The sequence below is a fragment of the Aulonocara stuartgranti genome, assembly GCF_965226115.1.
Source record: "Aulonocara stuartgranti genome assembly, chromosome: 14".
Taxonomy (NCBI): Eukaryota; Metazoa; Chordata; class Actinopteri; order Cichliformes; family Cichlidae; genus Aulonocara; species Aulonocara stuartgranti.
The window spans coordinates 925412-939400 of NC_138950.1; the positions used below are offsets into that span (position 1 = coordinate 925412).

The window sequence follows — 13989 nt, forward strand, 5'->3', positions numbered from 1 at the left end:
TACAGGGCGATAGTCATTGAGAGAAGCAGGGTGGGGTTTCTTCGGGACAGGAACAATGATGGACTCTTTGAAGCATGTGGGGATCACCGACTGAGATAAAGAGATGTTGAATATCTCAGTGAACACAGGAGCTAGCTGGTATGCGCAGTCTCTGAGGATACGACCTGGGATGCCGTCTGGTCCTGCTGCTTTCCTGGTGTTCACTCTCTTGAAGGCTCTCCTTACTTCATGCTCGGAGATGACGAGCACGTTTCCGGTGCTGGCAGTATCTTCCTGTCTGCAGCCGTTAGCGCCGTTAGCACTAGCATCATTGGAGTCCTTAGCTGGAGCCTCGAAGCGAGCATAGAAGGTGTTCAGCTCGTCTGCCAGAGTCACGGCCGCGTTCATCATACCGGTTGTTGGTGCTTTATAGTCCGTTATTGTCCTTAGTCCCCGCCACAGGCTCCTAGAGTCACTCTGTTGGAGTTGTGACTCTAGTTTCCTCCCGTAGCGCTGCTTCGCCTCTTTCACCGCCCTCCGCACGTTATATGACGCGGCTTTGTACGGGTCCATGTCCCCCGTCGTGAGTCCCGTGTTGTAGGCAGCGGTGCGGGATCTCAGAGCGTCGCGGATGGTTTTATCCACCCACGGCTTCTGGTTGGGAAACGTTGTGATAGTCTTTGTCTCCACGGTATCATCCGCTAGTTTCCCGATGAATCCCACAACCGCTTCCGTAAACACGTTGACATCATTGGAGCTGTTTCTGAACATGTCCCAGTCTGCGTCATCGAGTGCGTCCTGTAACGCGGCCACCGATTGGTCCGTCCAGCGCGCGACCTTCCTCTGAACCGGAACTTCCTGTTTCAGCCTTTGTTTGTATTTTGGCATGAGGAAGATGGCAGCGTGATCGGATTTGCCAAACGGGGGGCGGGATTGTGCCTTGTAGCCGTCCTTGACCGTAGTGTAGCAGTGGTCCAGTGTCCTTTCACCCCTGGTGGGGCAGGTGATGTGTTGATAAAAGTTCGGCGCTGCGCATTTGAGGTTGGCGCTATTAAAGTCCCCCGTCACAATAAGCGCAGCGTCCCGGTGTTGTGTCTGGTGCTGTGTGAGTGCCTCATGCAGCTCGCATAAGGCGGTGACCGTGTCCGCTTGTGGTGGAATATAAACGGCACTTACAATGACCGATGTAAATTCCCGAGGTAGATAAAAAGGACGACACATGATGGACAGTAGTTCCAGATTTGGTGTGCAGGAGCGTGTGAGAGGAACAACGTTCGCACTGTTGCATCAGTTGTTGTTCACCATTAAACACACGTCGCCTCCCCTTGACTTCCCCGAGTCCCGTGTCCTGTCCATGCGGTGAACCGAGAAGAACTCGGCCGGCTGGATGGCGTGGTCCGGCACCGCTGGGTTCAGCCATGTCTCGGTGAAGCAGAGGAGATTGCAGTCCCGAATGTCTCTCTGGAACTTTATCCTGGCCCTGAGGTCGTCAAGCTTGTTCTCCAGTGACTGGACATTGGCGAGCAGGATGCTAGGCAGAGGTGTGCGGTGTGCACGAGCTCTCAGCCTGTTCCTGACGCCGGCTCGTTTCCCTCGAGGCTGCCGCTTCGCGTCACGTCCTTTGTTCTCCCTCAAGATCTCACTCGGCCAGCTCGGATCCGGAGTTAAAAACTTTAAATTGTGAGTACATTGTATACCAATAGAAACAAGAGTGTCTCTGTCATACCTAATGTACCGCATGGTGATGATTTTGCTCATTTAAAAACGCTGAAAACTAACTTAAAAAACAAAAACAAAGAAAAGGTGGTCGGAGCAGTCGTGACGGCAGCCGACCGCACGGGCGCCATCTTCACACTCTGCACTCTAATTACAGCGGCATCACACTCCTCAGTCTCCTCAGTCTCCTGGGAATTTTGATGGCAGGGTACTGGGAAGAAAGACAAACAATGGAGTTTTCATCCTGGTCATGGAACAATGGACAAGCTCTTTGTTCTGTAAAGGATATTTCAGGGTGTGTGGGAGTTTGCCGAACCAGTCTACATGTTTTATGGAGTTGGTGAAAAGATACAATCTCATTCAGCTTAGGTGTCCATCAATCCCTGTGTTTAACTGTTGTGATAGCTTAGTCCATATTGCTGGCAAAGGGCAGAGCAGGCTGTTCCTGGAGAGGAGGCTTAGGTCTTTTGGAGTGAAGGGCCCACTCCTGAAGAGCTTCTATGACTCTGTGGTGGCCTCAGCCATCTTTTAAGGTGTGGTCTGCTGGTGTGGCAGTATCTCTGCTGTGGACAGGAAGAGACTGAAAATGTCATGGCTGCAGAGGCGAGCCGTGTGGAGTTGGAAGAAGGACCCAAGATGCAGGCAGTGGATGAAATGCTAGTGAGGTTTATTTACAAAGGTGTAGTGGCAAACAAGCAGTGGGGCATGACAAATAACTGAAGACACCTAAACTGGGGGAACTAAAAATAACAGACCTGGGAGCATACGATAAAGGGATGAGAAGCAGAGAGACGCAGACGAGGAACAGGACACCGGGTAACACAGACTGACACGAAGTAACACAGACGAACGGGCAACAGGCAGGAGAACACACAGGGCTTAAATACACACTCCAGTAATCAGGGGATGAGAGACAGGAGGGCAACACAGCTGGGAGGAATCGGAGCTGACGGGACAGGGGAAACGTAAACTGAAGACACTCACATCAGACAGAGACCTTCACAATAAAACAGGAAACTCAAACACGGGGAACCAAACAAGACACAGAACTAAACAGACAGATTCACAAACAGACGGGGTGACACCATAGATAGACAGAGATACAGACTCAGACTCAAAGGCAGACCGAATATAACACATAGAACTCAAACAATAATCATCATCATCATCATAATAAACTAGAAAATGATAACAAACTAAAAGCACTGGGTCACCGACCCAGGACCATGACAGTACCCCCCCCCCCCCCCCCCCCCCCCTCAAGGGCTGGCTCCAGACAGCCCTGCAGAAACACAAAAACGGACCAAAACAAAACAGAAAACGACCCGACCAGGGCGGGCGGAGAGGGTCCAGGACGGAGGGACAGAGTCCAAAAAAGGCCCAGATGGCCAAGTTCAGGGAGCCGACAGTGCAGGAGGCCAAAACAGTTCAGTTCCGGAGGCCGACCATGCGAATGGCAGCGGCAGTGGGGCAGGTCCGGAGGCCGGCCACGCAGTAGGCAGTGGCGTGGAAACAGTTCTGGGGGCCGACTGTGCGGACGGCAACAGCGGCGCGAATGCAGTTCTGGGGGCCGACCGTGCGGACGGCAACGGCGGCGGGAATGCAAGTCTGGAGGCCGGCCATGCGGAAGGCAGTGGCGGCGTGTAGGAGGTCGTCCACGCAGAAGGCGGGGGCGGCAACAGAAGTCCGGAGGGCGGCCACGGTGGTGATGATGCCCAACAAGCGGCCTGACAAATGCTCGATGATGTTGAGGCGGCAGTTTGGGACCTGAAGGTAGTGTGATCCCTGCGGCACCAGGCGAGGCGGAGGCTGGACCAGACAAGGCAGAAGCTGAGGCGGAGGCTGAAGCCGGACCAGGCGAGGCGGGCGAGGATGAAGCTGCTGAGGCCGGACCAGGCGAGGATGAAGCTGCTGAAGCTGGACCAGGCGACGCTGATGAGGATGCTGAAGCTGGACCAGGTGGCGCTGATGAGGCTGCAGCTGGCGGCGGCGTGGAAGCTGGAGACGGAGGCACTGCAAGCGTGGATGAGGCTGCTGGTGGAGCAGCTGGTGGCTGGACGGGCTCCTCGGGCCCTCCAGCTGACGAGGCAAAAGGCTGGACGGGCTCCTCGGGCCCTCCAGCGAGAACAGTCTCAGGACCAGTGGGTACAGGGGCCCCTGGAACACACAGGACAAAACCAGCAGGCGCACGGGCCTCTGGCAGGGACAGAACAGGACCAGCAGCCACAGTGGCCTCTGGCAAACACATAGCAGACTGCAGCTGCGCAGAGCATTGACTCTGCTCAGGCAGTGACAGACGGGTGCAGTCCTCAGCTGGGTTCCTAGCCTCCAGGGGTCCAGAGTGGGCTGAGGGCTGAAACTCAGCCTCTGGGGAGGCCCTGGAGCGCATCACAGTCTCTGAACTAGCCAGCTTTTTAGGAATGATTACGTTATTATTAGGTTCGTCTCTCTGCTTAGAACAAACGGACGAAACACAGTTCCTTTCAGATTGATTTGACTGAGCTTGTCGTACCGGAGTAGCAAGTGACACAGGATGCAGGGCTAGTGGCTGCTGAACAGGAGGCTGAACTGAGGGTGACTGAAATAATGGTTGGGATGACGACGGTGGTGGAATTGGAGACTGAGCTTGAGGCCGGGCGGCTAACTGAGTTTGAGGCCGGGCGGCTAACTGAGCTTGAGGCCGGGCGGCTAACTGAATAAACACAGCCCCAGAATTAACAGTCCCAAAGTCTGGAGAAACAGAAAGAGTGTCTTTTTCACTCACCACAGCTGGCAGTTCTGAAGTCCCACCACCCGGCTGTGGGGTGAGGCGCCTACAACGCGAACGTTGCTTCCTCCTCGGAGAACGCTCCGACAGGCCGGGTAACTCCACATCCGGCAGTTCAGACTGCTTATCCTCCGGTGGGCTGAGCAGACGAGCGGTAGGGGGGTGAAGGTGCAGCTCGTTCAGAAAGAAATTCTGAACAAGTGGGTGGAGTGAGCTGAGCAGCCTGGGGAGACCGGAAACCAGTCGCTCCAATCGATTAGTTATGGCTTGGCGGAATCCCTTCTCCTCATGCCCCAGCCATAAATTAATTAGACGGTCCACAGAATAAATAATATCCTCCCGGAGCTCCTCGGGCGGGTTGAATGCTGTTGGGTCCATTGTGGCCGGTTCGTACTGTCACGGCTGCCGAGGCGAGCCGTGTGGAGTTGGAAGAAGGACCCAAGATGCAGGCAGTGGATGAAATGCTAGTGAGGTTTATTTACAAAGGTGTAGTGGCAAACAAGCAGTGGGGCATGACAAATAACTGAAGACACCTAAACTGGGGGAACTAAAAATAACAGACCTGGGAGCATACGATAAAGGGATGAGAAGTAGAGAGACGCAGACGAGGAACAGGACACCGTGGAACACAGGGTGACACAGGGGGACACAGGGGGACACTGTGGAACACAGGTGCCCTCTGGACCCAGTGGAGGTGGTGAGTGACAGGAGAATGGTGGCTAAGCTGTCATCCCTGTTGGACAACATCTCCCAGCCCATGCAGCAGACTCTGACAGCACTGAGCAGCTCCTTCAGTGGCTGCGGCACCCACCTGGCATGTGGGACGCAGGTCTCCTTCCAGCTACTGTCAGACTCCACATGTGCAATAGCAATAACACTAAGTGCAATATTCTTTTTCTGACAATGTTGTATTATACTCAGTTGTATATAGTATTTTATTTTATTTTATTCTAATGTATTGTGTACAGTATCTTATTCTTATCCTATTCCAGTGTTTTACTTATTTTTGCGATCTAACTATGCACTGTCCACTGTCTGCTGTAACAAAACAAATTTCCCATGTGTGGGACTAAACAACCTTTAGTACAGCCTTAATAACAGTCTTGCCAAAGTCTGGTAAGGCAAGGATCCCCTGGAGTGCAATAACTATCGACCTATTTCCGACTAAGGCCATATTACTGATGAATCTAGTAGGTCCCGATCTCTGATTGGTCTTTTCTTTATGAACGTCCAGAATGCATTTGACCAAGTGGAGTGGAGGTTTTTGTAGAAAGTATTAGAAAATTTAACTTTGGCCCAAAAGTTATTAAGATGATGAAAATTTTATACACCGAGCCTTCAGCCAATGTCTGTATTGGTGAAAGTCCCTCATCTACATTTAGTATATTTCACAGGACAAGACAGGGATGTTGATGGTTCTGTCCCACCGCTGGAACGAGACAATTCTACTACAACAGCAAAAGCAGGACGCAAGTCACCAAAGTTCTTTGTGTTACTCGTGCACGAGGGAGGGCTGACGAGCGCTGTTCCTTCGCTTGACCCCAGTTGCTCTCGTCTGCTCCCTCGTAGCACTGCTCTGTATTGCAGTTTCATGACTATGCATAAGTTCATTAACATATGACGTCTTACATAGGCATACATGTGAAGAGAGTGTACCTTGTCCGTATGTCGTGTAGGGATGCGTGTGTGTTTGTGTGTGTGTGTGTGTGTGTCAAGATATGACGCTGGACTCCCTAAAGCTGGTGCCAGGAGTCCATCCGTCCACCTAAACAAAGGGCTCTTATACTTAACCAGACACAGAGTAGGTGGCCTCCAATACCATAAATCAGTAAGACGGGGTGTCCAAACTTTTTGCAAAGAGGGCCAAATTTTATAAAGTGAAGATGCCTGGGGGCCAATGGTTCCTTTTGACTTTCTTTTTCATAACAAAGTTACATGAAAATATAATGAAGAACAGTTTTAATAGTCACAATTACCTTTATTTTTAAAATAGAAATGTACCTAAATAAAAGACACTCAAGCATTTACAACTCTAAAGACACAATTCCGCCTTTCATTTATATCTGGAGAGTCAGACAACAGTGAACAAACTGTATAGAATACCCTAAATTTCCATGAGTTTGCCATATCTTTGCCTAATGAACATTTAAACAGGAGTTATAAGTAATGCAAAGTGTTCTGTTATCAATAACGTTTTTTTAAAGTGAATTTCGCCCTTGACTTTTGCAAGACTATTCAGGAAGCCAAAGTTTTTCACATCTACTGGAAGATTGCACAACTGGAAGTTCACTTGCCGCAAGAAATAACCACATTTGTAAATTTACACAATATGTACACAACACACTCAACTATGAATTAAGAGCATAACATCAACAGTTAAAACCAAATCTTAAGAGTTTAACAAAATACGTTTCCTTTTGTGGATTGCATTAGCATGCTTTATGCTTTTTACTGTTCAGGAACACATGACTAATGCAGGGATGTCACTCCTGGAGGCCTGCTCTTCATTTGATTCAACTGTGCTAAACCAGAAGGAACTAAAACATGCATAGCAGCTCTCCAGCACAGAATTTGGGCATCCCTGGACTAATGAGAGGGGTGATACTGAGATCTAGATTTTAGTAAAGCAATTAGGTCTGGTTTGAGGGCAGTGGTTGAGATGCGTAAAATATCACGCAAGTGGGAGTCACTCATCCTTGATCTCAATCGGTTCTTGTTTAAGTTCATGACAGAGAAAGTTTGCTCACACAAATATGTGGAACCAAATAAGCTCAGCATTTTCTTGGCAAGAGATCGCACTTCAGGAAACCTGTCTTTGTCTAGCTGCCGATAAAAGTCAACAAGAGAAGACTGCCGGTGTTTTCCACTCATCGTCACACTGCAGTTCAATGAGCTCCAGCTGAAGCTGGAGCATCATCAGGGTCCACGGAGAAGGGAGATGAGAAAAGCAGCATGTCTTTTTCAATAGCTGCAAAGTCCTGAAAGCGTTTGTTAAATTCTCCAGAAAGAGACGCGATAGCTGTTGCGTACCTCTTCATTTGAACATTAATGTCCTCTGGGAAACTGTCAATAACCTCTTTCAAAGCTGGGAAGTGGCTCTGTTAGGGACAAGTGTCTTTGGAAAAGTTGCAGTTTGGTTCCAAAGGACTTGATGCGAGCCACCTCACATCATTGTAATAAATTAAGTCACCATATTCAGCCTGGATGTTGTGCAGAAACTCCTGAAACTGTCGGTGGTACAGAGCTTTAGAGCGAATACAGTTGACTGTCTTTGCTACTGGTTTCATAACATCATCAAATTTGAGATGTTTGGCACAGAGAGCCTGCTGATGAATGATACAGTGAAGTTTAACACCGTTACCTGCTTGTTTGCTGACTTTATTGCAGATCAGTGTGGACAATCCGCTTCGCTCACCAGCCACGGCAGGTGCACCATCAGTAATGATCCCAGAAACTTCACTCCATGGTAGCTTCATATCATCAACAGCTTCACAAACAGAAATGAATAAATCCAATCCTCTGGTTTGACCCTTAAGGCTTTTGAGATCCAGCAGCTCCTCTGTCACGTTCATCTTGTCGTCGACTCCTCATAAAAGAATCAGCAGTTGCGCGGTGTCAGATGCATCGGTGCTTTCATCACAGGCTAATGAGAAATAATCAAAATCCACTCCTCTGTCCCGCAGCTGTCTGTGAATGTCTGACGATATATCCTCACCTCTTCGTGCCACAGTGTTGCGTGCCAAGCAAGCATTCAGAAATTCTTGCTTCCACTCGGGGCAAATGTTCTCCACCATTTTCATGACACAGTCTTTGACAAACGTACCTTCAGTGAAAGGTTTGCCATGTTTCGCTATTAACATAGCCACTTCGTAGCTGGCTTTCATGATATTTTCATGTGTCTCACAGGCCCGCATGAAAAACCGCTGTTGCGAAGCCAGAGCAGCTTGGAGTTGCTTCACTTTTTCAGCGCGCTCACTCCTTGTTAGCTTGTTATATGTTGCAGCATGTTTAGTCTCGTAGTGTCTCCTAATGTTAAAATCCTTAAACAAGGCAACAGTGTCTTTACAAATCAGGCAAACACAATTGCCTCGAATTTCAGTAAAAAAATACTGCAATTCCCACCGCTCCTGAAAGCAGCGGCCCTCACCATCAACCTTTCTCTTTTTTTGTACAGTCGCCATGGCAGAAATGAGCAGAGAAGGGCGGGCTCGCCGCACAGGCGCAAGTAGCAGAAAAAATGTGCAGCCACCATGTGGTGAAAAAAGGAACTACACCTTTAAAGCCAGGATTTATTTATTCAGACTTAGAAAGTGAGCCATAAATTACACATAATTAGACTGAAGCTGTGGGCCGTGATTGGGCCGCGGGCCGGACTTTGGACATGCCTGCAGTAAGAGAAGGTACGACCTCTCTTGTGACCTTAAGATGTGTGTGTATGCCAGAGTGCTCTGGGAGGCACACAGAGTCTTTGCAGGCTGCTAAGGATCAGACATCCTATCAATATGCAATTGATTATATAACTGTAAGCATATATGAGTAAATATTTCTAAGCATAAATGACAATCCAGCAATATAAACCTAACAGATGTCAACTCTCCCCACTCCTTTAACCTTTTTATAGAACCCTTAGCACAGTCAACACGGCAAAACAACACCTTCATCCCTGTTTCTATAGGGTGTACAAAACACCATATTTCATTATATGCCGATGATGTCTGTCGGACGACATGTCGGCTATCCAGTCGACCTTACCCACACTATTGAACTTAATAGATACTTTTGGTAAGCTATCAGGTTTTAAGATTAACCTCGGGAAATCTGCTCTTATGTTACTCAAATTAGACTGGAACACTCTCAATACCCCACCAGATATAAACATTGTAGGACAGGTTAATTATTTAGGTACTTAGGTAGTGATGTCTGTAGCCTCTATTGTTAAGAGCAACTGCTGTGATATTTTTAAAAAGATAGAAAAGGATGTTAATAGATGGACGCATGCGTCAGTGCCAGCTCGGATCGCTGTAGTTAAAATGAATGTATTACCAAGAATTCATTTTATAAGTTCAATGTTTCCTTTAGCCCCCCCCAGTCGATTACTGGAAAAAAGTGCTCTGCTCGAGTCATTCATATGGATTAACAGGCATTCACGTATAAAGTGGGATATATTACAAAGATCCAGACTAGGTGGCGGATGGGCAGTCCTGAATGTTAAACTATATAATTTTGGCATTCACACTGAAACATATCAGCCAATCAAAAGATCAAAAATTATAGAAATATAACAGCTCCACATATAAAACCCTTTAATAAGTTTAGAATTACAGTTTTTTGTATTTCAGCAAAAGTTGTTTTCATGCTGAGAGTAGCGGTGAGACACAATTAGTGTCCGTTGGCAATGAGCTCAGACTATTACATCACCCGGTTGAAGAGTTTAAATGAAGGAACGTCTGCATGTCAGTCAGTTTTATGCTAATTCACTTCTGCAACATGCTGTAAGTAGACTGAAAACTACTTTTGTTTGGCAGTTCTATTAAATAACACTGTGATCCTCGTTTAACTTTCATAGTTCCGAGAAGCAAACTGTTGATCATGACGAACCTTTCACAGGTTTCATATTTCACTTTCAGTGCCTACTTTGACACTGGGCCATTCAAATACTTATATTTCACTATTGTCATGTCTCTGTATGTGTTTATATTTGGATCTAACCTGCTGCTGATTGTGGTTATCTGTGTGAACAGAAGCTTACATGAACCTATGTACATGTTTCTGTGCAGCCTGTTTGTGAATGAGCTGTATGGTAGTACAGGGCTGTTTCCGTCCCTCCTGCTTCAGATCCTCTCTGATGTTCACACTGTTTCTGCTCCTCTCTGCTTCCTGCAGATCTTCTGTCTGTACACTTATGCAAATGTAGAGTTTTATAACTTAGCCATCATGTCTTATGACAGGTATCTTGCTATCTGCTGTCCTCTACAGTATCACACACATATGACGTTTAACAAGGTTGCCAAGCTCATCGTTCTCACATGGCTGTTCCCTATTCTGAATATAGTCGTGATGATATCACTGAATGCCTCACTGCAGCTCTGTGGACACACTGTTGACACACTGTACTGCAACAATTACTCTGTCGTGAAACTGGCCTGCTTTGACACAACAATTAATAACATCTATGGACTCATGTACACATTCACTGTACTAATTGGTCTTGCATTGCTAAACTTGTTCACTTATGTTAAGATTCTTAAAGTGTGTTTTTCTGGATCCAAACAGACCCGACAGAAAGCCATCAGCACCTGCACGCCTCACCTCGCTTCTCTGCTCAACTTTTCATTTGGTTGCTTCTTTGAAATAGTGCAGAGCAGGTTTAACCTGAGCAGAGCTCCCATGATTTTACGCATTTTCCTATCAATATATTTTCTCACTTGCCAACCAGCTTTCAACCCCGTCCTGTACGGACTCAAACTAACCAAAATCCGACTCATATGTAAAAGTCTTTTATTTGGTAAGATATGAATTTAAAAAGTTAATAGATACTTTACTAAGTTGATTTCTGGAACTGTTTGGAATATGTGTGACTGTAACAGGCATTACATTTACATTTTTCAAAACAAGTTCAAACAAAACTAGTTTATTTAAATCTTTGTCACATATTGTCACTTTGAATAATATGAAATGCTAATCTTTCACAATAAGGATATTTAGAAATCTTATAAATGAAACATTTATTTACACAATCAATTCTCACATAACAGAGAATAAAACATATTTAAGCACATTAGTCAGAATGGTACATAGCGTGGTGTTTATGTAAAACTTTTCTAGTCTCAATGATGAATCAAGGATTTTGTAAACTAGAGGAAACAACGGTCCATAAAAGTCTCAACGAACAGGATAAATGAATGGAAACATTTTAATTTAAAATTAAAAGAAATCCAATAAAGTATTCTTTGGAAGCGCCTTCATCTTTGTCTTTTAATTGCTGATTATAATATGCCGTGTTAATGAACAGCATTGTGCAGCTGCAGGTTTATCAGTGGTCACAGTACTCTGCTGAGGCAGCTGAATTCTTGCAACACCGTGATTACAAATGTGGAGCTGAACAGCGATCAACGCTGACCTCAATAGTTCAAGCTGGCCTGATAGACACTCACAGAAACATTGGTAGAAACATCCATCACAAGAATCCATGATGGTTCCCTTAAAAATGGTTTTCCATAAAAACTGTTAAATCTGTGATGGTTTAAAACTGGGGAGTGGGATACAGTGTAGAAGCTTCCAGCTCGGCACATGTATATGGGGTTAGGTTGTAATTAAAGTCATTTATCACAAAGGTCTGGGCCGGGAGTAAAACCTCTGACCCTGTCATTGAAATGCTTATTTTTTTCCACTTATGTAGCCACAACAACATTAATAGATACTTAGTCCAGTTACATTTTATTTATAGTGTCACATCACAATAACAGTTATGTCCAAGTGCTTTATAATGTAAGGTAAATCCTACGATAACACATAGAGGTGTTAGTAATTATACACAATAATACATCTAATACACGTTTACTCCCCCATCCAAATCACTGAATTCACTGTGAATGAATGGTTCGCTCTCAGGAGCTCAGTGAACTCCAGTGTGTTACTGTGATAGGACGACACCTGCGCAACTAAAAATTCCACAGTGAGATGTTAGTGGGATAATAACCAAGTGGAAGTGATTGGGAACAACAGCAGCTCAGCCATGATGGCCATGTAAAATCACAGAGTGGGGTCAGTGGATGCTGAGATGCACAGTGTGCAGAGGTCACCAACTTTTTGCAGAGCCAAACTTCATGTGGCCTTCAGATTAGCTCAAGAAAATAATTATTATAATATGATGTGCTAAATTTGTTTAGATCAGAGGAATAAGGAAGGATTGGTCTGTGTTTTAGTTTGGCTTAGCTGTAGCCTGAGAGTGTAATTGTTTAGAAGGAAAGGAATTTATGGACACTGGGGTCAGCCTGCCATAGAAGGAGACAGGAAGCTACAGTTGGGGGTTGCTGATGCTTGTACCTTTAATAAAACTCATAATTGTTCTAAACTTAGAAGCAGGTTTGCAGGAGACTCTCCACCTTATCTGTAAATGTAAGTCAACAAGAGGCCACTGGCCCAGTGGATGCAGAGTGGGAGTCTCAGTGTTTCTAATATGTTAACTGTGTTTTCTATGTTGTGTAGAGGAATCTGGTGTAGCTTGGGTGAGGAGATTACTTTTATGACCCCAGGAAGTCACGTATACAGACACACACACACACACACACACACACACACACAGTGCTTTGACTGTTACGACACACCCACACCTACATGCACACTCACTCACGTGCACTCACATAGACACACAGGCACTCACGTGCACGTGCATACACACACACAGAGACACAGAGTTTGCAGCACACCGTGGGGGTCTTATGATGGGGTCGCACATTCTTGATCTTTAGTTCAAACACTTGTTGTAATGACTAACGACTCCTGACATGTTGGAGATGTTTGCTCTTTATACAGTAAAGTTACAGCTGGACACAAATAACATCAGGCTGATCCTGCCACGATTTGCTCCCCCGTTCAAATCACGGACAAACAGGATCCCACAGCTGTTTATGTTTTTAAACCCATTTTGCACAGAGAGGCATTTTTTGAAAAATGTATTGACAGCAATGTTGAACATTATTACACAGGAAAAAACAACTACAGTAAAATAATCACACTGTGACGCCTCTGCCTTTGTAGATGGAGGGACAGTAACTGCGTGTAAAACCTGCAGACAGTCAGATTAACAGTATTTCGTCTCTATCTGCCATTCTGTGATTCATCTCCTGTAAACAATAACGTGGCCACAGTGTTACTTGTATTTGCTTAATTGTTTACTGAATGTTTGCAAAAAGGTTTGGGAACCGCTGCTTTACACCTACATGAGGATCCTCAAAGTCTGTTTTTCTGGGTCCAAACAGACCCGACAGAAAGCCGTCAGCACCTCACCTCACTTCTCTACTCTACTCTACTTTTCTTTTTAAATTGTGCAAAACAGACTTGATATGAAACACGTCCCAAATCTGTTGCGTATTTTTTTAATCTTTATATTGGCTCACATTTCAGCCGCTCTTCAATCCTGTGCTCTACGGACTGAATCTGACCAAAGTCCGCATCGAATGTAAAATTCTGATTTTTGGTAAAATGCAAATGCTTGATGTGGAAACTGTGGTATATTTCTTTAAATTCAATAAGCTGGGGAAGTAAGTAAAGGGGAAAATAAAAATCCCCCTTTTGGCACTGCTTCATCTATCTCAGGGTTCCCCACCTGCCAATTTCAATTTTAACACCTGTACATGAGTAAAAATAAACATGTTTTAGTATCAAAATATATTAAAATAAATAAATAAATAAATTCAATAAGTTGAAATAAAAAGATCAGAATGAACATTGACAAAATTGGATATGTTTTTATTAAATGTTCCTGTCAGGAGTTGAAAAAATGGGTTGACTGTTTGGGAAAATAA

At 45.5% G+C, this 13989-nt stretch overlaps 1 protein-coding gene across 1 annotated transcript; it reads left to right on the forward strand.

Moving 5' to 3' along the window:
- Window positions 1-10051: 10051 nt before the first annotated feature.
- On the forward strand, window positions 10052-13729 carry LOC309686941 (olfactory receptor 4S2-like; the record flags this gene model as incomplete). Its single annotated transcript, XM_082501614.1, has 2 exons — window positions 10052-10894; window positions 13589-13729. The coding sequence occupies 2 exons, from the start codon at window positions 10052-10054 to the stop codon at window positions 13727-13729; spliced, it is 984 nt and encodes a 327-aa protein (XP_082357740.1).
- Window positions 13730-13989: the final 260 nt, after the last annotated feature.